This window comes from Microplitis demolitor, chromosome 2, assembly GCF_026212275.2.
Source record: "Microplitis demolitor isolate Queensland-Clemson2020A chromosome 2, iyMicDemo2.1a, whole genome shotgun sequence".
In the NCBI taxonomy this organism is placed as follows: domain Eukaryota; kingdom Metazoa; phylum Arthropoda; class Insecta; order Hymenoptera; family Braconidae; genus Microplitis; species Microplitis demolitor.
Window position 1 is genome coordinate 10,502,498 of NC_068546.1, and position 27,093 is coordinate 10,529,590.

At 32.1% G+C, this 27,093-nt stretch overlaps 2 protein-coding genes across 2 annotated transcripts in view; both read left to right on the forward strand.

Moving 5' to 3' along the window:
• The window catches only part of LOC128667338 (lachesin-like), a 1,084,098-nt gene that overhangs the window by 57,877 nt on the left and 999,128 nt on the right, over positions 1-27,093 (forward strand). The window lies entirely within an intron of this gene.
• Positions 4,774-5,718, forward strand: LOC103580486 (uncharacterized). The gene is made up of 3 exons (XM_053737090.1): positions 4,774-4,814; positions 5,237-5,516; positions 5,604-5,718. The coding sequence occupies exons 2-3, from the start codon at positions 5,252-5,254 to the stop codon at positions 5,690-5,692; spliced, it is 354 nt and encodes a 117-aa protein (XP_053593065.1). The 5' UTR covers positions 4,774-4,814; positions 5,237-5,251; the 3' UTR covers positions 5,693-5,718.

A 27,093-nucleotide genomic window follows, 5' to 3' on the forward strand; every position in this document is an offset into this window, starting at 1 on the left:
CTGCCAGGTTTGAGCTCTTAATTCCAATCCTAAGTACTTTCCATTTGATTAAAAATATTTTCTGTTTGAAATACACGTAAATTAAATTACTTTTTTAACTTCCCGCTAAGAAAATCGACGATTTTCGAAAATTTCGGGAAGTTATTGTTTTCACCGCGATTTTCGAAAATCGAGTTTTCATCAGATGTCGACGTTTTGAGGTCCTAGGAAGCTATTCTGACTATTTTCAGAATGATGTCCGAGTGTGTGTGTGTGTGTGTGTGTGTGTGTGTGTGTGTGTGTGTGTGTGTGTGTGTGTGTGTGTGTGTGTGTGTGTGTGTGTGTGTGTGTGTGTGTGTGTAATAAATAAAACGCGTCGATTGCCACCTCAAACATCAAAATCGGATAATCGGTTCAAGAGTTATCGCGGGAGAAAGAAATGGTGAAGAACGGTTTTTTCTAAATATTTTCGAAACGACTGACGTGATCGATTTCAAATTTTAATCCGCTCTAGAATTCAATAAAATGCGCCGATTGCCATGTCAATTATCAAAATCGATTGATTAGTTCAAAAGATGTCGGCGTTGAAAAGTTAAAAAAATAACATTTTATGTTATTTTTTCCGGATAAATCATAATATAAAGTACTAAAATGTGCCTGATATCATACCAACTCATCTTTTTTATGGTTTCTTTTGATCATATAATGTCATCGAACTTGGTTTTTAGTTTAAATCATATTATCAACAAAAAAATCGATAAAACGTAGTTTTTAATATTTTTATCGGATATTTCATATTTTATTGTTTCTTACATTAGTCAAAACTTATTTGAATCTTGATTTTGATCCCCGACATTGATTTCTGCCTCAATACACTTATTTTACTGAACATAATCAGGAATTAAATTTTAAAAACTGCTTCATTGATGATTTTCGATTCTTAAACTTTCAAACTTCAGCATAACAGGTAACTTGTTAGAGCTTGAAAATATCATAAAAAAACAATTGCATGTGATAGCATTTTCGAGCTCGAAGAGCTCGAAAATATATCTACACTAATGTTTTCGAGCTCTTTGAGGTCGAAAACAGCGGGAAGTTTTGGAGCTGGCCCGCAGGGTCAACCGACGCCCAGATTTTTTTTTAACTTTCTAATACTCAGCTGCGTTTTATGATATCGACGCGGTTTTTGTCGCAAATTGTAGAGCATTTGTTGTTCTTCAAAAGTGCCCATAGTAATTTAGCTGTAATTTCAATTAATTTACTGGTGTCCGTTGCGGAAGTCATTTTTCTATGAAATTGACCTGCAGATTGACCATTGATTATTGGCTTGCAGAACATGAACCAATGAATGCCCACTAAAACTGTTAGCTGGAATTTTATAGGAAATTTAATTCCCTTCAAGAAAAGTCCTACGAGTCAAGTCGCTAAAGTCGATAGTTTCCAAGTTATAGAAATTGTAATAATTTGAAAAATACAATATAAAAAAAAATGACAATTGATATTATATTTTTTAAATTTTATAAATTTCTTTAACTCGGAAACTATATCAATCGTCATTTTTTTTTTATACTATATTTTTCAAATTATTAAAATTTCTATAACTTGGAAACTATCGACTTTAGCGACTTGACTCGTAGGACTTTTCTTGAAGGGAATTAAATTTCCTATAAAATTCCAGCTAACAATTTTAGAGGGCATTCATTGATTTACGGTCTGCAAGCCAATAATCAATGGTCAATTTGCAGGTCAATTTCATAGGAAAAATGACTTCCGCAACGGACATCAGTGAATTAATTGAAATTACAGCTAAATTACTATGGGCCCTTTTGAAGAACAACAAATGCCCTATAATTTGCGATCAAAACAGCGTCGATATCATAAAACGCAGTTGAGTATTAGAAAGTTAAAAAAAAAAAGTAATTTCATTTACGTGTATTTAAAACGGGAAATCTTTGAAATCAAATGAAAAGTACTTAGGATTGGAATTAAGAGCTTAAACTTGGCAGGAATTTTAGTTTTATCATGAAAAACAATATTTTGCTTGATGAGCAACAAAAAAATACTTTCGCCGGAAACGAAGCACCCTTACATATATATATATATATATATATATATATATATATATATATATATATATTGTGACGTTATTTTTCGTATGGGGGTCAAATCAAACACCAACTGATTTTTACTGTATTTACGAGCATGGTAACTCAAGACTTAGAATTTAGCGTGCAGGTATTAACGATTTTGATACAGATTTTCGATTTAAGTTATAGTTTAAGAATTAAATATGGAGTAATGTTTAGCTACAGTTATGGGTTTTGTTAAGAAAAATTATAGTAAAGACTTAGAATCAGAATGATGGGAATTTAGTATGGGATATTGTTTGAGATTTAAAGTTTGAGATAATGATAAAGTTTGAGTTTAGTTTACAGTTTGGAATTTTGAGTATGTGGAGAAGTCAGTGTTACCGTGGAGCGGGACTTGAATTAGTCACCCGGTATCATCTGATGATAGAACCTAGTTCTATCCCTATGAGACTTCTTGGTAGATTGCAGAGGTCTAGCTGAAATGCTAGCGCTCCAGTATAAAAGGAATCTGATGGATGCAGATTGGGATCAGTTTTGAGTTTTGGTTTGGCAGGCCTCAACAGTAATATTGTGACCGTTGCTGTTGTGGAAGCCGTTTGGTCACTTTTAATTGCTTTTGTCTGACAGGCCTCAGAGGACAAGTCATGACCACTTGTACCGCTGAGGAAGTCATAGGTCACTTAGTTTTAAGTTTTACGATCCCAGCTGAAGTCTGTTCCAGGAGAGCAACTACCAAGGATATCCATACTCAAAGTCAGGTTTAGTGAGTACGTTTGGTGAGGTATAAGCCTCCAGTTATCGATATGGTAGAATTTGGGAATTGGTTTATGGATTTAGGATATAGAGGTCAGTTATAGATAATGATAAGATTTGGTTTTGGATTTTGATGATTGAGAAAAGGGGAGTCGAAGGGAGACCTTCGAAGAGTACGGACGTGAGCATTCAGCTCTGGTCGCTCGAAGCGAGCAGACGTGTCCAGAAATGGCGTTACAGTTCATGGCATTGCGGAAGGCTACAGATTGAGTATTGTTATAGAAGTATTATTTAAAACAGTGTAAGACGTTACTCGATATTTTATTCATCAGTAATCAGGTATGAAATAATTATTATAATTATCAATAATTAATTGAGTTCGAGTCAGAGTCTTGAGATACGATGCTACTGTTTTAATTAAAGAAAATATTTAAGAACTGAGAGAATTATGAGAATATTGGTAGAGTTTAGAGTCATGTTCACGATTTATTGTTACTATTATTTTACAAATAATTATAAGAAATATGTTTAATTATTAAAGCAATTGTCGTCTAATTGACGTCAATATTAGACCCATGTACGTTAGTTTTATGAGTTTTGTTAAAAGCGAATGTTCTAGAATATCGGTTTTATAAGTTATTGTTCCAGGTTACTGAATACTAGTTGATTGTTAATTAGCTTTAGTAATTAATTAATTTATTTAGATGTCGATTTACCTTTTTGTTAAGATTAATTTCATTATTATTAGATTCAGTATTTTGTTATAAAGAAGAATCGTTCGTACGAAGCTACAGTATTTTGTTAATTGTTAAATGGAGATTTTAGATTATTTGTTGTTTAATAAAAAATTGCAAATTCACTGATAATCTACATGGATTTGGAATGATGTAACCCGGACCACTCCCTCTCTCCATAAACCTACACACTGAGCGACACCATGGCATACCGTAACTCTGTTCTTAGTTTTCCCAGTCTCTGTTTTTGTTTTTGCTTATAAGTTCTGAGCATTTTGTTAAGTTTTAGTTTTTATTTAGTTGCGTGGTTTTGGTGATAATTCCACAGATCAAAAATTACCCATAGTAGGAGAGCTGGCAACAATTTTTGGGTAGGTATTTGAGGCAAGCTGAAAACTTGTCCTATACCTCTCCTATTATACCCCAATACGAAACTGCAGACCTGGCTGGTGAGTAGCGGGGCTAACTCAACCCCTAAATTTTTAAAAATATTATTTTTTTATTTCGAAAAATGTATTTGAGGCAATATGCAATTTTTATATGTTGTAGTTTAATATTTAAAGAATAAAAAAAAAAATAAGCCAGATGATTTAGTCGGGATTTTAAAATTGCCAGACGCGTGCAAAAACATTTTGAAAAAAAATACAAAAAATGTATTTGAGGCAACTTGAAATTTTAACAGGATATTATTTATAATTAAAAAATAAGATCCTCAAAAAGACAGGTCATTTCTGTGGGTCTTTCTACCTGCCAGGTGATCCAACAACTTATATATAAGTGCGAGTGCGTAGCGCTATAGACAAGCTGTAGCGTGAGGGAGAGCGTATATCGGCAGCTGTCTGCGTCCTTGCTTGCCGCGTTACTATTGGCTTTGACGAGGTCACGTGACATATAATAGCCACGAGGTTTTCAATCGGAATTTTAGAGTCGTTATTCTCAGTCGTACATTTTTAACATTGATGTTACACGTTTTATAAAGTAAATAATTTTAAAATGTCTAGTGAAAAGTTAAGTTGTGTCATTTGTAAAAAAAGTGATGATAAAGTGATTGCGTTTGTAGAAAAAACTCTCAATAAAAGTCATGAAGTGTTAGAAATCTGTAAATATCATGGACTAAAATATAATAACGTGGTTTTGCCAGTGATTCCTAACCTTACAGATGGTTATCATACAAGTTGTTATAAAAATTTTTTAGCGTTGATGAAAAAATACTATGGCAATGCTGTGATAAGATCTAATGTTTCTACTCCTATAAAAGGTATTGTATTAATTTACTTATTTTTCAAGCGATATATGCTCATAACGAAATTGAAGCATTCACTATATTGAGTTTACCAATTTTTTTACTGACACTATAAAACATTCCGTATACTTTTATTATTATTGTATCTTTTACCTGCCTAACTCAATACAATAGCTGTAACATCTGTATTCACAAATACTACCTGCTCGAATTCTGAGGGTCTCTCAAAAACTGTTAGAAGTTATTTCAATATAGAATTTTTAACTTTATTTTTAAATATTTTATTTTTTTTAATCAAAGGTTATTATTTTGAAAACTACACGTTGGAATTTAAAAAGAATGCTACTTTTGTAAATAGTATTTAGTGCTTAGTCAAAAAAACAAAACCGGATCCCAGCACCAAAACTAGTGTTGACCAGTGTAATTTTTTATTGCAGACAATTTATTATCCGATGATTCCCCTCAACAAAGTACGTTTACCACCGTGCAAAGCTGAATTACAACAACATCTTTTACGAACGCAATATATAACGAGTATTTGGAGAAATGCATATTTACGATTCCCCAGCTCTTTGACACCGGATAGAAACGGATGGGCACTTAATGAGGATACGCTAGATTTTCACTGGTTTGACAGAGATTGTATACCACAATCAGTATTCGACGCTCTTGTCCATGACAATAATAAACAAAATGATATTGGAAATGTTATTGCAGGTGCGTATAAATAGTCTTTTTTTAATAACTGCTGTATTCGAATTACTATGATTAATTAAAAAAATCAATATATATTTCTTTTCGTAGATGATGCAGAGGATGATGAAGCGGACACAGATGAATCTGAAGAAGATTCTGATAGCTCTGATGAAGGAGCATCCACAGATGAAGAATAACAATTTATTTATGAATTAAATTTATATTTTTGTACTCATAATTTTCCCGTTGTATAATTATTTTCTCTCAATAAATCTGATTTTGTAATTGTCTATTTTTGTAATCGTTACTTTCTTTATTTAATACGTTAGCCATTATTAATTTTCACGTGAAAAAAATATTCAATTTTTGTATAAATTTTAAATTATATATGCTAAAAAAATATAACACAACAAATATATCCATTTAACACACATAAATCAACACAATCATTTTTATATAAACCGTTTTTAGCAGAAATTCATAAAATTTTATATTTTTTACTCCAAAATTCCGATTGAAAACCTCGTGGCTATTATATGTCACGTGACCTCGTCAAAGCCAATAGTAACGCGGCAAGCAAGGACGCAGACAGCTGCCGATATACGCTCTCCCTCACGCTACAGCTTGTCTATAGCGCTACGCACTCGCACTTATATATAAGTTGTTGGATCACCTGGCAGGTAGAAAGACCCACAGAAATGACCTGTCTTTTTGAGGATCTTATTTTTTAATTATAAATAATATCCTGTTAAAATTTCAAGTTGCCTCAAATACATTTTTTGTATTTTTTTTCAAAATGTTTTTGCACGCGTCTGGCAATTTTAAAATCCCGACTAAATCATCTGGCTTATTTTTTTTTTTATTCTTTAAATATTAAACTACAACATATAAAAATTGCATATTGCCTCAAATACATTTTTCGAAATAAAAAAATAATATTTTTAAAAATTTAGGGGTTGAGTTAGCCCCGCTACTCACCAGCCAGGTCTGCAGTTTCGTATTGGGGTATAATAGGAGAGGTATAGGACAAGTTTTCAGCTTGCCTCAAATACCTACCCAAAAATTGTTGCCAGCTCTCGGACTACCAGTTTTATTTATGCGTGGTTTTGAGATAGTTCCACAGATCAAAAATTTTATCTAATCCTTAAGATTTACTGGTTTGGTGATTCCAGTGATAAAAATTACCTGTCGCCCTGATAGTCTTGAGACTGGATGCTAAGGGCAGAGAACGAAGTTTGTAGCGCGGAATTAATAATTTTTTTTTTGTCGTTATAATATATATATATATATATTATAACGTAAACCGTTTTTATTTTTACGACGAAGACGTGAAACAAACCCGGAATCGTATGTGGTCACCCAAGTGTAATAAAAATTATAAATGAAAATAATAAATATAACTAAAAATAATAAATAATTATAAACAGAATGTTGGTGTGCCGGGAGCAGCTCCTGGGGCTGGGTTAGTGCACGAGGGCGCCAGCCCGTTTTTACAAAACGTACTAAAACATTAACAAATCAGGGGAGAGATCACGGGACAAAATCTCGAGCGAGAATGTATGCACTAAGCGGAATGACAACCAAACAAATATATAGTGAATAAAGATAATAATAAGGAACAAATATCACTAAAATATATCCAGGAAACAAGTAAATAAATATTGGCTATCACTGGGTTCCTTTTACGAAATTATTTAATTTAAAATATATTTAAATAAACTCAACAAACGATTACCATACCCAAATATTGTTCAATATAATTAATTCTTTATAATAAATTTTTATTAAATAATAATATGCTCAATCTAGCCAAATAATAATGATAAAATCTAATTTAAATTATAATATTAAATAATCCACCGGGGAATTTAAATACAAGTTACAAATTTTCAAACTCAATATAACAAATATAAATTGTAAACGAATAAAATAATAATAATCTTTTTCTTTATTTTATATTATTCACTCTGGGGAGAGAAAGACGCGGGTACTCAATACATATTTGGCAACACTGGGTTGCATGCCATTAAATTATAAAATAAATTTTACCCAGAGAAATAATATTTTAAATACTGTTGTAAGACAAGGAGCTACATACGCTATCCTTGTCTATTCTCATAAGGAATTTACTCGACCCGTCTTAGTACATATGCACCCAAATACTGTGACGGACGCCGAATATATTCAACTTATTATAACAAAAACTCAGATTCAATTATTTATGAAACAAATACCGCGATCAACTCTACTGAAGGACCAGCAATAGCCGATGCAACAAATGATGACACAATTGACTTACCGGCGTTGATAATAATTTACTTCTGGAACTATTTAATCATGAACAATACTCGAACTATTCTTTTGACTTAATATAACAAGATACTTATCCATGTTGCGTAATTATCAAATGTTTGGGCCAGAACAGTTGATAATCCCACGCTCTCCTCTACTAGAGGTGCTGGTATCGACGCGCCCTCTGCTACTCGGAATTTCAACTCGGTAGCCAGCTACGCGGCAACTACCACTTTTCTACTACACATGTTATAGAACACCACGTGTAAATTAATCACAGCGCAATCGTATTAATAATCAAGCTATCTCTCGCCAATTACTCGACGTCATAATCAAAACAACATAATTCATATTCACTGAATTATAAGGTATTTTCTTGTTATTCATATTTGACAATTCTACCTTTACTCTGTGATCACTTTTTTGTGTTGACCGCGTGCTAAACTAACCTGCCGGTTATATATATATATATATATATATATATATATATATATATATTGTCACGTGACGATTCAAACGTGAATCGCTGCGCGTGCTTTACCATCTCGCCGTGAATTTAACGACACCTCCTAGCTCAAATCAAGCGCATTTATTTATTATAATTTATCATTATTTAAATATTTATATTATTTTTATGGATTATTTTATTATAATTTAATTATGGTTTCATTGGTATTATTGTTTATTAGATTTATATTTATGTTTTGATAATTATTTTGAATTTATGTACTTAATCGATATTTTCATTTCAGTTAGTAGCACACATGCGCATATATTATAGATAAAAATATCGACCGAAGGGAGAGTATGTTGATATAGGGAGGATAAAAATCAATATTTTTATCCAGCCACGTAGTGCACTAAATTAATTATTATTTTATTATTTGAAAGAGATAGCAATGATTATGTTTATAGATAGGAAATATTATTCAATTTATTATTATGATATAACTCATGTCGTGTGACAAATTTATATATTTTATTTTAATTTATAATTTTGGGTCCGAAGTCATTAGAGGGGATAACACGTGAGTGGTACCCATCCCTCGGAAAAACGACAGGATATATGGTCAGAGAGGACCGGGATTTTGTAAAGATAGGATGTGTTGTTGTCCCTGATTATTTTCGAGCAAAATGTTCTGGCCCAGTTGCCGTGGTAAAATAATTACATAGTTAAAGTTTGTTTAATTTGGATTGTAAAATATAAACTTAAACTTAATTACACTAAATAATTATTTGTGCTGGATCGGGATGGTGGAAGAAATAATAAATCACTTATTTGGTGTATTGTCCATGTTTGATAAAATTATATCACAGATAATAGTACAGGGTACATAATTGAGCACGAGAACAATTAACAGAGCACAGTTATATTTTTAATGTGATTGGAATAGAGTTCTTGTAGAATAATCAAGCATGAGTTTAATTTACAGAGCACATTTCACATGAGGTTGATTTCAGTAGATGTTTAAGAATTTACACGGCACCATGCGCGTGAATTAAAGACATATATTGAGCGCAGAGTAGCAGTAAGTTACTAACAATTAAAAATTTACAGACATAACAATTATTTTCTAATTACAAATTACAATAATTCCATTATGCGACATATTGTATGTAAGCTTGAACCGAGCAAGAAGTTAGAGATAAGTCGAGAGCCGAGTCTGGTCGTAAACTCAATGATTTGCAGTCACAAATAAAATTTGCTGTTGATGTTTGAAATTATGGCCATCACTGAGTGGATCAGATGATGACATCACCACACAAGTTACTACAGAGTATAAAATAAATATTCGAGTGATGAGTAATAAGAAAACATTAGAATTGGAATGTAGATTGTGATTTGAATATTAATTATTTGTGACTGCAAGTCATGTGATAGCGAGTACGTATATATATATATATATATATATATATATATATATATATATATATATATATATATATATATATATATATATATATAACCAAGTTTTGAGGACACGATTGCGGCTACAATTCTTATCAGATCTTGATGAAATTTTTTACACTTATTTTATGAAGTTTGAAGATGAGCTAAATCGGTCAATTAGTTTAGAACTGATGGCTGTTTGAAATTTCCACGATTTTTCGAAAAAATCAGTTTTTATCGAATTTCAAGTTCATATAATTTCAAAACTAATACTTATAGACAATTTCCGTAAAAAGTATCTGAAAGCTCTTCTAAAAAGTTTTTATTTGTGGCCATAAACATTATGTTTTCTTCCAATAATCTGATAGCCTTAAAAATTCCAATGGAATCAAAAATAGATGAAAATATGGGTTTCTTTCCACATAACTTTTGCATGTCCCATTATAATCCAGTTCCGTCAGTTGTATTTTATTGAGCACAAAATAACCTGTAAATTTCACAGCTATTTTATATTTTAAACAGGTATTTTATATTTTACTTATGATGTATCAAATATACCTCTACCCCCTATGATTATCATTGGTCTTGTCATTACGATAGCTTCCACAGTTCTTATCGGATCTTAATTAAATTTTTTACACTCATTCTATAGGCGATTACCTTGATCAAGTTTGAAAATGATCTGAATCGTTTGAATAGTTTTGAAATTATGGCTGTTCGAAATATTCATGATTTTTCGTAAAAATCAGTTTTTAATAACTGTTAAAGCTTATATAACTTTAAAACTAATATTCATAGATAATTTCCGTAAAAAGTATCTGAAAGCTTGTCTAATAAGCTTTTATTTATGACCTCAAACTTTATGCTTTGACCATTTCTTCCGATAATATGATGGCTTTGAAAATTTTGATGGAATAAAAAATGTTGAAAATATGGTTTTTATTACACATAATTAAAGCATTTTCCATTATAATCCAATTTCATCAGTTGCATTTTGTTGTAAACAAAATAACCTTTTAATTTTACAGCTATTTTCTATTTTAAAAGAATCTCTTTTATCACCAATAATATATATATATATATATTAGGGTGGGTTAAAAAAAAACTTTTTTTTTGTTTTTCTTACCATGGGAGTAGAATTTGTACCTTATGGAAAAAAAACTAAAAAAAAAAAATTTTTTCACTCAACATTTTAAGGTAGCCCACTCGTTTTTTAAATAAATAGCTGATCAAACGGAGGGTTTCTAACGGAAAAAATTTTTTTTTGTCCGAAATTGTGGAAAACGTCTAATAATTGACGAATGTAATTTTTTTTTACTCCACTTTCATTTTAATTCAAACGAAGATGCTTTTCATTACCAGATTTTTTACTCCAATCACAAAAATAATAGAAAACGAATTTTTTCAACTTCTCACTTTCAATTAGCTTTCGAGGGGATACCATACAGATTCTAGAACACCATTTTTATATTTTTTACTACCACCTGTTCTCAAGTTAGTGAGAAGTTGGGTTTTGTACTTTCAATTTGATATGAATAAGTTTTTATTTTTGTTTTTATTGTTCATAAATTAATTTTGTTGCTAGAGATTAGGTATAAATAAAAAAATATTCAAAACTCTATAATTTTATTACAAATTTTCATAAACTTTTCGATTAAACACTTCAGAATTACTAATTAATTTCTCTCTTAACAATAACTTGAGAACGGATGGTAGTCAAAAATATATAAATAGTGTTCTTAAATCTGTAGAGTGTCCCCTTAGAGCTAATTGGAAGTCAGAATTTGAAAAATTATTTTCCAAGTATTTTTGTCCTTTTAGTAAAAAATCTTAAAATAAAAAGCATTTTCTTTCAAATTAAAATGAAAGTGGCGTAAAAAAAAATTACATTCGTCAATTATTAGATGTTTTCCACGATTTTGGACAAAAAAAATTTTTTTTCGTTGGAACTACCCCGTTTAATCAATTATTTATTTAAAAAAGGCCATTTGGTAGCCGAAATGGAAGGTAGATTTTTCAATTAATCGACATGAAAAGTTAGTTTTATACATACATATCTTGTGATATATGTTAGTGTATGGTCATGACATGACATTAAACTCATTTTCTAAGAGTGAGGGTAAAAAAAGACAACGATTATTTTCGATAGAGAATTTCAGATAGTTGATTTGACATAACGTTATGTAGGGAATGTACCAAACTAACCTTCACATAAATAAAGTATTGAAAATGTAATTAGTATGAGATCATAATTCTAATCACTATTACAATGGCAAGACCAGTTATAATTTTGTTGCTAGGATAGGACGATTCAGATCATTTTCAAACTTGATCAAGGTAATCGCCTATAGAATAAGTGTAAAAAATTTAATTAAGATCCGATAAGAACTGTAGAAGCTATCGTAATGACAAGACCAATGATAATCATAGGGGGTAGAGGTATATTTGATACATCATAAGTAAAATATAAAGTACCTGTTTAAAATATAAAATAGCTGTGAAATTGACAGGATATTTTGTTCACAATAAAATACACGTGACAAAATTGTTTTATAATGGGAAATGCATAAGTTATGTGGTATGAAAACCATATTTTCAACATTTTTTGATTCTATTAAAATTTTCAAGGCTATCAAATTATTGGAAGAAATAGTGAAAACATAAAAAGCTTGAGGTCATAAATTGAACATTATTAGACGACCTTTCAGATACTTTTTACGAAAATTGTCTATTAATGCTAGTTTTTAAGTTATATAAGCTTTAACAATAATTAAAAACTAATTTTTATGAAAAAACATGAAAATTCCATACATTCATAATTTCAAAACTATTTGAATGATACAGCCCATCTTTAAACTTGATCAAGGTAATCGCCTATAGAATAAGTGTGAGAAATTATCTTAAGATCCGATAAGAACTGTGGGCGCTATGGGAATGATAAGACCAGTGATAATCATCAGGATTGGAGGTACATTTAATAAATCATAAATAATAAAAGAAATACTTTTAAAATAAGAAATAGCAGTGAAATTTACAGGTTATTTCGTGGACAATGAAATACAACTGACGAAATTGGATTGTAATTGGACAAGCATAAGTTATGTGGAATGAAAACCATATTTACAACATTTTTTATTTCATTGAAATTTTCAAGGCTATAAAGTTATTGGAAGAAATGGTCTAAACATAAAGTTTAAGATTATAAATTAAAGATTATTAGTCAAGCTTTAATGAGTTTTAGTTTTAAAGTTATATAGACTTTAAAAGTGATTAAAAACTGATTTTTTCGAAAAATCGTTAAAATTGCAAGCAGACATTATTTCTAAACTAATCGACCAATTCAGCCTATCTTCGAACTTAACCGCGGTAATTACACATAAAATGAGTGTGAAAAGTTGCATTAAGATAGGATATGAATTGTAGACGCAATTGTGTCCTCAAAATTCCTTACTATTACATATATATATATATATATATATATATATATATATATATATATATATATATATATATGAGGCATTCCACGTCAAATCGGACGGTTTTAAGAATTTTAATTTTTAATTTCCGTCATTTTTTTTATATTTTTTAGTACTTATTGAAAAATTCATCCTCCTAAAATTTGAGATTTTTTTTTATCTTCGGTTCAAAAGATATGAAATTTTCGAAAAAACCCTTCTTTTCATGTTGTTTTGCTTATAACTTTTTGAAAATTTGTTTAAGTAAAAAAACACAAAGAATAGAAAAGTTTTGTTATTCCATGTCCTTTCAGAAAAAAAATACAAATAATTTTTTAGAAAAATTTTTCTGCGTAATTTTTAAGTTTGAAAACTTTAAAGTCGTTTTCTGAAAATCATGCATATTTTGATTTTCCTGAAAATTTGTGTCGACAAATTACTATCTACTCCAACTTTTCTGATGGTTGCCGTCGTGGGACCTCCACGGCTACTATTTTTTTTTTCGATTATTGAAAATTAAAAAAATTTTTTTTTCGCCATAAATTATTGTCCGTACCGATTTTTGACACTGTGCACTTGTTCTTCTTACATATTAAAAATTGAATTCGATATTTTTTTATTCTTTTTAGCGATTTAAAAGCAGTAACCAAAAGTTAATGCTACTTCTGAGCAGTTATAATAGATGTTTTGATTTATTAAGAAGTAACTATTTCGAAGCAAAAGAAACATTAGATTTGCTATACAATTTAGCTATGACTATTACAGGAGCTCTGAAATATCATATAATTATTCGACAAAGCGACAGAGCTATATTAACTAAAGAATACTCTAGTTCATAAAACAATCGTTAATGTAAAATTTAAAAAAAAACATGGGAATAAATAAAAACGTTTGTAATACAGTGTCGTTGCTTTTTTGTATCTCATCGCAAATCTCATCGGCATCCGTTCTTAGCGTCTCATCATCTAGCTGCAACTATTACATGGCTGCCGTCGTTAACAAAATCACCATGCAGCAAGGACGTATCGCAGTTTTTTCGTCCATCTCAGCATCCGCAGAGCAAGTGTCATTGACACTCTCTCATTGCGTGCAGCGAACGCGAAGTTGGAGCTGCTTTCTCAGCATTGGGCAAGATTTGTTAAGGATCATGAAATGCTTCTCTCATCTGAAACGGACGTCACCACTGAGCACAAATACTTTACTGACGGCTCGTTTGAAAACGCTCTAAAATTATTTCAGGGAGCACAGGACGCTCTCTTAGATCGCATCCACGAGTTAGAGTCAGCACTGCCCTCACAAGGTAGTGTTCTGGCTAACTCCAGTCTCATCCCTCCGGCAGGAGTCGTGTCAACGTACCCACGATTCCAGTGCCCAAGTTCTCAGGTCGCTACCAGGATTGGAAGCATTTCCACGACATGTTCGTGTCTCTCATCGGAGAAAATACATCTCTCACATCAGTAGAGAAGCTGTATCATCTCAAGTCGGCATTGGAGGGTGATGCTGCCCGTCTCATCGCAAACATCAGAGTCACTGGGGACTCATTTGCATCTGCTTGGGACGCTGTTGTCCAACAATATGACAACAAGCGTCTTCTCATCTCAGGACAGTTGGAAATGCTGTTCGGTATTACACCAGCTGACAGCAACTCAGCTAAACAACTCAAGGTTATCATCAATACTGCCAACGAGGCAGTGCAGGCTTTCAAGGCTCTGGGATCACCAACAGATGATTGGGACCAGATCCTGGTCTGTCTCATCGTCCTAAAATTGGACATCTCTTTAAGGGAGGTATGGGAAGTGCACCTAGGCACTTCTACTGAGTTTCCGAGCTATGAAGACTTGCGCACGTTTCTCACCGGTCGTGCTAGAGCGCGTGAAGCCATGGAGTGTGGCGTTTCTCCACGTAAGCCTCAGCACGATTCACGTAGCAATCAAGGCAACAAGTCCCGCATCTCATCAGCTCAAGTTCATGTTGCTATGCAAGGCCAGTCTCAAATGCAGTCTCATCAAACGCTACGCACCCAGCAGTCTCAGCCTCTAAAGTTTCAGTTGTTACGTTCCCGTAATATTTTATTGATTAAATTAAATTAGTTATTTTTAATTAAATAATTTTGTACAATGAAACGGAAATCGGTTATGATAAGAGAGTCGCCGTGGCTCGCGGGTAGGCAAAACAGATGACGATGCATGAGACCCGGGCTACGACGATTCTCTCACAGGGAACCTGAGATGCAGCGTCAACATTTTGTCAACTCTGTTGGCTTTATTATATTTTTATAATGACGAAATAGTCAGTCCTTCGAGAGAGCTCATGGAGCTCGAACCTCTGCTCTCTAGCCTTAATAAATTACAATTAATCCTAAATTAATCCAACCTTATTTTGGGCTGCCATTAGGCAGCCCAATACCCTACGACTCCATGGTTATTTTGGGCGCTGCTACCGGCAGCCCAATAATCCAAAAATCATCAATTAAATATTGGGCGCTGATACCGGCTGCCCAATAATTTATCCAGTCCTGGACACTGCCAGCAGCTGTCCAGAATTCCTCAAATCCTGCATCCTCATAAATAATATGGAGACCAGATCCCGAACATATTTTAAAAGCGCGAAAATCAAATAAAATTAATAATTAATAAAATAATCGACGACCACGGCCCACCAGGGGTCTATAGACAGTCTAACGAGGCCAAACCTGGATAAAATTAAATAATTAAAAATTATTTTGATTTTTTATTAATTTTGGGTAATTTCCCAAAACGTGAATTGTAATTGAAAAATTAACTTTCACGAACGTAACACAGTCAAACCAGTCTCTCATTCATCAGCTATAAAATACACGCTCTCATTCAACTCAGATTACTGCTCATACTGTAAAGGCAATCACTTCATTGTTGTTGGCCTAAATTGCAGGCAATGACGCCTGATGAAAGGTTCCAGCTTGCAGTTCATTATTACCTCTGTCGCAACTACCTTGGCGATCACAGTTTTGAGAATTGAAGAACCAAGAAACGTCGTCGGTGCAAGGAATGTGACGAACATCATTCTATGCTGCACTATTCTCGTCTCATGAGGTTACCGAAGAAGCCACCTGAGTCGCGGCTGAAACACCTCATATTTCATCACCACCTGCATCTCAGCCGCAACAGTCTCAGCAATAACAATTTTTCCATTCTCAAGCAGCAGCTTTAATCTAATCTGCCATCAGTCGTGTTCCAGATCACAAACCAGTGACATCTTGACCGACAGTGCTGTTTGCAACCACATATGCTCTCATCTCTCATCCATCAGGCTCGTCTCATCGTATCACAGTTCTCATTGATCCTGGATCAAAGCTTACTGATTTCTCAGGCTGCTTTTCGCACTTGCAGTCTCATCTCTCAGCTTTGCCATATGCCTCTACAAGGAGTCAGCAATATGTCATCAGGAGTTACAGAAGGCATGGTCTTATTCACACTACATTCCACCATCTCATCAGAACAAGTATCTCTCAACGCACATAATCTCAAGAACATCACAGCGCAGATTCTATCAGTATCAATCTCACCAACGCTTTGGTCTAATATTCAAGATCTAGAACTCGCCAACCCAGATTTCTACAAATCTGGCAAAATTCACCTTTTCATCGGCGCTGATTTCTACGGTCATATCATACGACCAGGTCTTAGATCAGGAAGTTCATCAGAACCGATTGCGATGAAAACCACACTCGGTTGGACTATCCTGGATCCTGTTCATCAACAATCTCATCAAGTACCTAGCTTGTCTCATCATCTCATCTCAAATTCTCAACTACATGACTCTCTTACGAAGTTCTGGGAAGTCGAAGAGGTTCCAGAGTCTTGCAATGAAACTCTCACCGTCGAGGAAGCTGAATGTGAAGCTCACTTCCTAGCTACTCATTCTCGTGACTCTTCAGGGCGATACATCGTCCGTTTACCATTCAAATCGTCATCTCAGAAGTTAGGTGAATCTCGTCATATTGCGCAGTGCTGTCTCAACCGTTTCATTAATCGACTTTCTTAGGACTCTGAACTTCAGAGTCAGTACACAACATTTCTCACCGAGTATGAAGCACTTGGACACATGAAGCAAGTCTCATCATCATCGCCTGAACCATCTCATGTATATTATTAACCTCATTATGGTGTTGTTCCCGAAGACAGCGAAACGACCAAGTTGAGAGTCGTCTTCAACGGTTCGAGTAAAACATCCTCAGCTAGTTCTCAAAATGATCATCTGCATATCGGCCCAAGCTTACAATCGAAGTTCTGTGATGTACTATTATATCTCAGAAGTCATCGATACATCTTTTTGACGGACATTATAAATATGTTTCGTCAAGTTCTCATTCACCCTGATGACAGGGACTATCAGTGCATTTTTTGGACTGAGAATGGTCTCACCGTGACTTATCAACTTAACACTGTCACGTATGGCACTCAACCAGCACCATATCTAGCTGACCGAGCTCTCAAGCAACTTCTCATCGATGAAGGGTCTCAATATCCACTAGAAGTGGAACTCGTCCAGAAAGGTAGCTACGTCGACGACATCGGCGGTGGTGCCGCCAATCTCAGCGATCTCAACGACATTGCAAATCATGTTGAAGCGCTTTGTAACTCAGGTTGCTTTCCATTAGCTGGTCAGCAGAATGCTTGCAGTCTCATCAATCGATCTCAAAATGGAACACATCTCATCATGACATACGAGTTAGATCACTTGGCTTGCTCTCAGACGAGCGGTATCCACCAACAAAATGGCCGCTCGCTAGTGTGATCCCATTGCATCCTGGCGCCGATAGTCTCACCAGAGTCGTCATTCTCAAGACAGTCTCATCAGTTCTTAAGCGCCCTATTAGCAAACTCGTGCTGCTACCGATCTCATCACCTGCGGAAGATTCTCATGGATCATCTAACTTCTTCAACAAGCAGGAGAAGGCGGAGAGAATGTTCGAATCTCCCGCGCTCTCATTAGCATTCTCACGGCGGATATGTGATCGATAGTATAGTCGACGCTACAGTCGATCACCAATCAACCATAGGCGGCTCCGCTAGTCGCATCCTCATCGCAACGACCGCTTGAGTAGGGATGAAGAAGACAGAAGTTCTCTCTCTCTCACACGTTTACGCTCTCTCTCTCATATATATTGCTTAACGTGTTCTCATGGCTGACGCCACGTATATTTTATAATCTCAGTGCTTTTATTTAATAAGTTGCGTTCTCATTCAATCGATTATCGCATTTTGCTTTAATTAATTAATATTTATTATTTTGCATAGTATTTATGCTCTCAGTTTAGTATCTCAGTGCATTCTTGATACGATTTTCATCAAGCAACAAGACGCTTTTTAGTGTAAATCTCATCTCCACTAATTCTCATCCAGTTTATATAATGTAAATAAAATATTTATTGATAATATCAATGCAAACTCAGTGTTAAATAAAATTATTAACTACCCGCCAATTCACACACACCAGATCCTCTCATCTTTATAATTATAACGTATACCGTGCTAAAATTCCGCGACAGAGACGCGTAACAGCCTAATATAACGTCCGCGGCTACCCACGTATGTTAAATGAATAATAATAAATGATAACAAATAATAAAATCAAATTACATAATAAATTTAAATGTTCGTTGAATTAGAAATAATAAATAATTGTTGTCGTGTCTGGACCAGCTCCTTAGGCTGGGTTAGTGCACGTAGGCGCCAGACCGTTCATCCAAAACGAACAAAAATTATTCAGGAGGAATTTAAGAGGGAAAATCCGAGCAAGTGACTTGTGACCGTGACGAAGCGGATAAACACTCGAGCGACACAGTAGAAATTAAATAAATAATGAGAAACAAAATTGTAGATAAATAATAAATAATTACATACAAATAATAAATAAGTTTACGAAAAATAAGATAAAACAGTAGGAAAAGATCCAGAGAAAAATAAATATTAAATTTTCCCCGACAGCTGTTGGTTTCCGAGATTTAATTTCATAAACAATCATAAAAATAATACTTTTTCACAATATTTAGTGTTGTTTAGATTATTAGTAATAATACTTGGCTATATTGCCAAAAATACAATTTACAATCGTTGTAATTTTACCACTGGGGGATAACATATCACACAGTAATCGCAGTATCAAAACAAAGTATTCATACTCAACTCAAGAAATTATAATATAACTAAAAAAATCATTTATATTCGATTTACAAAATAATATTACAATTTAATTTATTCGATAGTATTAGTTTTTAATATTAAATAAAGGAAATAATTTTCTCAGTTGACTTTTCGTAAATAATAAATAGTAACAATAATTTTATTTTATTTTATCTCTCAACACTTATGAGAAAGAAAGATACGGAATTTTATTCTCACTCACACTCAAAATAATAAATGTTTCACCTTTTAAAATGTTTATAATAAAAATTCAATAATATTTTTGACCGCTGGGGTATATAAATGAATCAGAACAAGAAAATAAAATCACTCAGTTATTTGAAATAAGAAAAATAAAGATACATAACAAATAATATCTTACAGATATTTTGAGTGAATATTAATTTTAATAATTTGGGGAATATTCCACTCAAGCGATAATGCCAATACTTGAGGACTTTGCTCAAGTACTGTAGGTGCGCTATATATATATATATATATATATATATATATATATATATATATATATATATATATATATGTGTGTGTGTGTGTCCAGATACTTTCGAATATATATAAAAAAAAGAAATTTCCAATGATAATTAATTATAATTATTTATCTTAGCTATCATGTATCATTCAGTTGGCAATTATAAATAAATTAATTTTACTCGCCGCGGCGACCAACAACTACCGGGGGAGGTTATCATGTGAAAATTTATACGGCGAAAGAAATCCAAAGTACTTACCCGCAAATCTCCAATCAGCAAAATAATATCAACAAATATGAAATCATTCACCCGGTGAATTATGACTAAAACAATAACTTTATTACTAATAAATCCACAAACTTATCAACAATTTTTTTGTTGGTCGTCACTAACGTGACGCAATCGTCGCCCTTATTTACTATTATCATTATTTTCTTTAGCCCTGGGCCTAGTTTTAAATTAAAAATATAAATTATAAAGATAATTTTGCGACACCTGAATGATACATGAATAATTTTTCAAATGTATGGACTATTCATTCATACTATTTGCATAGTTTTATCTTGTCAAGTAAATTAAATAATAATTATTTTTAATCATGAGATTGATGCCGGGAATACAGACTAGGTATTGATTTTTCTCCTACCCGGTGGTCAATATTTTTCCAAACATCAAATGACATCCCTAATCGAATGCCAAGTTTAGTAAAAATCATATATCAAACAATATGTGGAGCATAATGTTACGTTGGATTATGCATGCCCAGTATTTGAAAATCATAATCAAAAACTTAAAATACCAAAAATCGATTGTTTGTATTTTTAAAGTATAAAATAAAATTATCTCATAGATGTGCTCTCTCACACGCTGCGCGCATGCGCTAGTCTTGTGAACGGACTGCTGTCTCCATCGGAGAAATGGCGGAATGCCCGCGTAGCGATTCAAATTCAAACGTATAATTGAAATATTTAACTTACAACTAATTAAAATTAAGTAATTTTGAATCGTTACATGACATAATTAATTAGTATTAATTATTTAAACAACATTTCAGCCTACTTTTGAAGACTTTCTGAATGTTGACGACGATGTTATAATTACTGGTGAACAAACTGATGATGGTATAGTTCATAATTGTTTGAGTACGTTGACATCAAATGTGAGTGACAATGAAGATAGTGAAGCTTCTGAAATAACATTGACTGAAATGCCTATTATTCCAAAGAAACAAGAAGCCTTGTACGCCTTAAAAACACCAATATTTTCAATTTTCCCCAAGTAAAATGGATCAATCTATTTTTGATAAGATATACGAATTGGAAAGATATGTTCAGAGTGATAAACAGGAAATTTAAAAGAAAATTTTTGATTTTTTTGACATCAATCATAATAACACTTTATGTAATTAGTTTTGATTATATCACTTTGTATTGTACTTTGCTTCAATGTCTTTGCTTCGAGTATATTTGTATTAAGATTTAATAATAATCCTAATTGATACTGTATTTAAATGTTTCTATTTTCTTATACTTTTCTAAGTGACAAACGCCATTACAATACCTCAATAAGCAAGAAACCTGGTTCAATGAAAAACCTTCATAAGTGAGAATATAATGTTGATCCCATCAACTTTCACTTTCCATGGTTCAACTGTATATATATTTTGTTCACTTTTAAAAACGCATTTCTTAGCAGAGAAAATTTAGTTAAAAAAAGTAAACAAATTTAACAAGCTATTTAGAAAATCTTTTGATTGATTAGAATTCTAAGAAAATACTAAAAAATGATGTAAAAATCAATATATAATGACAAAAATAGCAATTAATGAATTTCAATAAGAAAAAAAAATTATTTTTAATTTTCAAAAATTAATTCTTCAAAAAAGCTCTTCGAGCTCGAAAATACTTTTCTATGCTGAGGTGGCAATTGACGCAGTTTATCGACTTCTAGAGCTGATCAGATTTCGAAATTATTCCGTTAAGTTGTTTCAAAGATATCCGCAAATAACTGTTTCTTAACATTTCTTTCTTCCGCGATATCGCTCAAAGAAATTTAACGATTGCGATGGATAAGCCGGCATTTGACGCGGTTTATTAAGTTCCAGAGCTGATTAAATTTTGAAGTCGATCGTTCAAGTCATTTCTAAGAAATCAGTAACAAACTAAATAAAAAATTTATTTTTTCGTAATTCGCTAATATTTCCGAGTCTACTTGATTAAATGATCTAAAATTTCTAGTAAAGTTGATGACCTACTAACTCTCTCGATTTTCGCCTTAATTATCCAAATCGGTTGATTCGTTAAAAAGTTACAAAGAGTTTACACACACACACACACACACACACACACACACACACACACACACACACGCGCGCGCGCGCGCGCACGCATGCACACAACTCTGACATTATTCTAAAATAGTCAGAATAGCTTCCTAGAATCTCAAAACGTCGACATCTGATGAAAACTCAATTTTCGGAAATCGGGGTGAAGACAATAACTTCCGTGTAGAAAATTCATTATATTGCCATAATTTTTTACAATAATAATTACGTCGTAATAATATTTGAAGTAGATAGACAGGGAGGATTCTGGATCAGTTGGGGCAAGATGGGCATGATCTGTTGTACCGACTGATGGTAAGTTATCGATTTATGATAATGTACCGAGTGGGGGTAACTTATTGACTATTGATAAGATGTCGGCTGTTGGTGTGTTTATCTAGGACCTTTTGACATCATTTTGACGCTAATTGTACTTATCTAGGCCCTTTTGACATCATTTTGATGATAATTGGCGTTATTTGGCCGTGTTTTTACCGTCTGAGCTCATTGTGAGCTTATCTAGGACCCTTTTGAGCTCGTGTCTGCCATTTTGAGCTCGTCTTATTATAGATGGCGCCTTGTGTGTATATTTTTAATGCGAAAATTTGAAAAAAATATATACAATTTTTAATAATGTACAATTTATGTAAAATTATGTACAATTTCATTAATGACTAGAATGAGTTCTCGGAATGCCTATCAGGTTAAAGGTTCTGGCATCATGTTTGTGCTTAACCCCAGAGCTGACACTAGCGTTGCTTACTCTGATTAATGCAATATGTACACGTAAATGTTTGATTTGAAGTTTTATATATTGAAACTGGGGTATGTAAAGGTACATGCGAGAAGCATACAAGAGCATGCCATCTAGTGGTAAAGTTTCTCTCCCCTCTTTTTTGCTGATGATGACGTCATCAGGCAAGTCTGAACTGGTTTTTTCTAACTGCGTAGTAACATTTCTTAACTGCGCAATAGAATGTTCAAGATGATGACGTCATCCGACAAGTCTGAACTTGTTTTCGGCCTAGAGTGGGGATACTGAGCTGAGCGTTGAGCTCACGAGCTCGCAGCAGTCAGTCTATATCGAGAAAGGTTCTAGTTAAGTTTGTAAAAAAAAAAAGCTTGTGATTTATTACTGAATTATTTCATTACAGTGATCATTCGATTTATTTCTTAATTATTGTTTATTGTGTGTTTTAATACCAAGTAAGTATTAAATTATAATGACATTCAAATTATGTGTTATTGATTGAAAAATTGATTAATTGAATTACTAGTTTTCAAGATGGATCTATCAAAAATTAATGAAATTAACACCTTGGCTTACATCTTGCCTGTTAAAAAACTTCAGGAACTGGAAGCTGACAAGACATATAAAATAACTGAAATTAAAAAAATTTCAACGCAATATGGACCTAAAGTAATTGCCAACCTGGATGATAAATTCACAATTTACTTTCCTGCAAGAACAAACAACGAATTGATAGCTCATCAAGATAAATTAAAAACTCTTATGGATATGGTGTCACAAGAAAATCTTTATCTTTTATTTCATGGATCTAAATACAATAAATTTGAATTTGTTAAACGATCTTAAATGTAATTATTATGCAAAAAACTTATTATAGTTAAAAAATATTTTTTATCATGGTTCTAAATTTATGTATATTTTCTTTTTATTTAATAATAAATTTAAAACTTCTAATATAAAAAATATGTTTTTAATTGATATGTATTCTCTATGCGTACATTATAGATTTAAATCATATATCTTCAAACAATAAATTCGTTTTTTATAATATATAGAATGTAATTATAAAAAGAAGATAGAAGAAATAAAATAATAGAAGTGTGTAGGAAGTTTGAATGTTTGTTCACGCATGCGCGCCATTGTTTGATGCTTCAAGCTATCTCTGTGTGCGTGTTTTCAATGAAAATAATATAGGCGGGAATTTCAAACGTCATTTTGCGCAACTGTAGCTATGTGAGCGACATCACACTGACGTTTGGAGAATTATATTTGAAATTCCCGCCGCGAGCAACGGGGACACATGGAGGGAGGGGAGAGGAGCCGCGAGCGGCAACAACGCTCGAAGAAGTTTAAAATGCACGCGGAAAATTTGAATAAATATATATATTCTCTTGTGCATAATCCACAGTAGCGGCGGCGGCGCGGTGCTTTTTGAATGGTAGAAAATAAGAAGAAGAAGGGAATTTTAAATAAAAAAATTAAATTTGTCCAATAATGGTTTTTATTTAAATAACATAATGAAAAAAATTTATTAATATTAAGTTAGCAATTGAATCATTACTTAAAAACTAATATAAATAGTTAATTTATCCAAGAATGCAGTGTGTGTGTGTGTGTGTGTGTGTGTGTGTGTGTGTGTGTGTGTGTGTGTGTGTGTGTGTGTCATAGGAATACATATAATCAAATACTTTTGAATAAATAAGAATTATTAAATATGAATAAATAAAATAAATAAATAATTATAAAAGAAAATCATCATCATCATCATCATCATCATCATCAACACTTTCTTCATTTATACTCCACTCACCATCTGAATTATATTGTATATTATGTTGTATATTATTTTCTATTAAAATTATAGTGTCTGGTAGTGAGCATGTTTCTTCATTATTATCTTCAAGCTGTTGTTGTTGTTGTTGTTGTTGTTGTTGTTGTTGTTGTTGTTGTTGTTGTTGTTGTTGTTGTTGTTGTTGTTGTTGTTGTTGTTGATGTAGTTGTTGTAATTGCTGTAGTTGCTGTTGTTGATGATGAATCAAATGAAAACCTCTGATACATAGTCTCTGAATTAACGATCCGGTAAAATGATATCGTCGAATATCCGGTACTGTAGTTACATCAGTTTGAATTCTGAACCACCAGTACCGGTTTTCATCATCAATAATTAGGTATGTGGATGTGGTTCCAATAGTTATAATGGGTTGATGGTAACGTTGACCTTGGTGATTTTCATGAATTGTATTTAAATCTCTAGATATACTATTTACTATGTAACCCATTGTAAATACATTTAACCAAATTCTTGGTATAATTGCATCATAAGAGGTATATTCTCTTATGAAGCAATTATCTTCTTCTGTTTGGCTATTGATACTATTAAGTACCAAGGACTGCATCGGTGGTAACTCTTCACCTTGGTCCTGCATTCGTTGAATTTCCCTTCTCCATGGTGCTTCAAGGTCAGGATACATTTCTACAAGCAAATTTCCAGTAAAATGGTACCTCCATGGAGATGGGAAATGATCGCCAGGCACCCTAAACCACCAACTCATATTCCTATCGCTAATTTGTAATACTGTTGCTACATTTCCAATTGTTATTATTGCATCGTTGAAGTGTTCGACTTGACGATATGGTTCTAATTGTCGGAAAATTTCTCTAGAAATTGTTTCCATATGTAAATTGAGCCACTCAATTGGGAAAATGACCCCATAGTTTAATACATTCCCCATCTAAAAAAATTTTTCAAAATTTATTCTGAGTGAATAAAAAATAATCAACTTAATAATGATTACCTTGCTGTTGTTGTTGTTGTTGTTTTGTTGTTGTTGTTGTTGTTGTTGTTGTTGTTGTTGTTGTTGTTGTTGATTTAAAACTATTCCATATAAAAAACAAATTACTTTAGAAATTTATTTCAGATAATTTATTACTTATATTAAATAACTAATTATTATATATGTATAAACAAAATATTTATATATATATATATATATATATATATAAATGTATATAATGATTGATGGAATTAGTTATTAAACATAAATAAACAAAAAATTTATCTGTATAAGTGTATATCTATATCAAATAACTAATTCACACTTAATTATTAATATATATATATATATATAATGATTGATGGAATTAGTTATTAAATAAACAAAAATTTATCTGCATAAGTGTATATCTATATATATAACACTGATGACATGAATGTTTAACATTAACTTTTTTATTATTTATATTAAATAACTAATTCACACACTTAATTATTAATATATACGTATTATTAATTTATAATAATTATCTTATTACTTAATTATTAACAACAATACTTACAATTTTTATAAAAAACTCGTGACCGGCACCAACACGTTCAGACACTTTTTGGATTTGAGAGATTTTTATCATCTATTGTCTATACTTTCTTTGTCTAGCATAAGCAACCAATGAGAATGCATAGGACCGAAAAACTTGAGACCTGATTGGCTCATTCCTCTATGACGTAGTTGCTGTGTTACCGGCAAGTTATAGCGTAAAAAATGACAGTAAATATTTTTTGATGCACATTATACCAAAAATACAATCGAATACATATCCTGATGTGATATTGAGCATTATTTTTACGAATCAATCAATCATATATAGAATAAAAATTGATTGTTATTTACGCGCGGGAAAGGGTTATATCTACCGAGGCGACCTCTACCGAGATAGACTAATATAACACATCGATACTAGTGATCGATAATGGCGGTAAAATTTTCAAATTTGAATAAATTAAACTTATAAATGAAAGAATTTTGAATTTAATAATTATACATACCTAACAAATATTTTTTTCTTCAAATCAATTAAACAATTCATTTAAACTTAGAATATATTAAAAATTAAGCATCATATTTAAAAAATATTAATAAAGAATTATACTCTTGGCGGTAAAAAATTTTAAAATCTAATAATTATACATACCTGACAAATATTTTTTTATTCAAGTCAATTAAAAAATTTGTTTAAAAATATATATTAAAAATATATATATAAAATTAAGCATCATATTTAAAAAATATTATTACTCTTGGCGGTAATAATTTTAAAATTCAAAAATTATACATACCTGACAAATATTTTTTTATCTCAAACTTAAAAATATATTGAAAATGAAACTAATTATTTTTTATTTATCACTTATTTCTATAAATTATAATTAACTTAATCTATCAATTTCATTAAA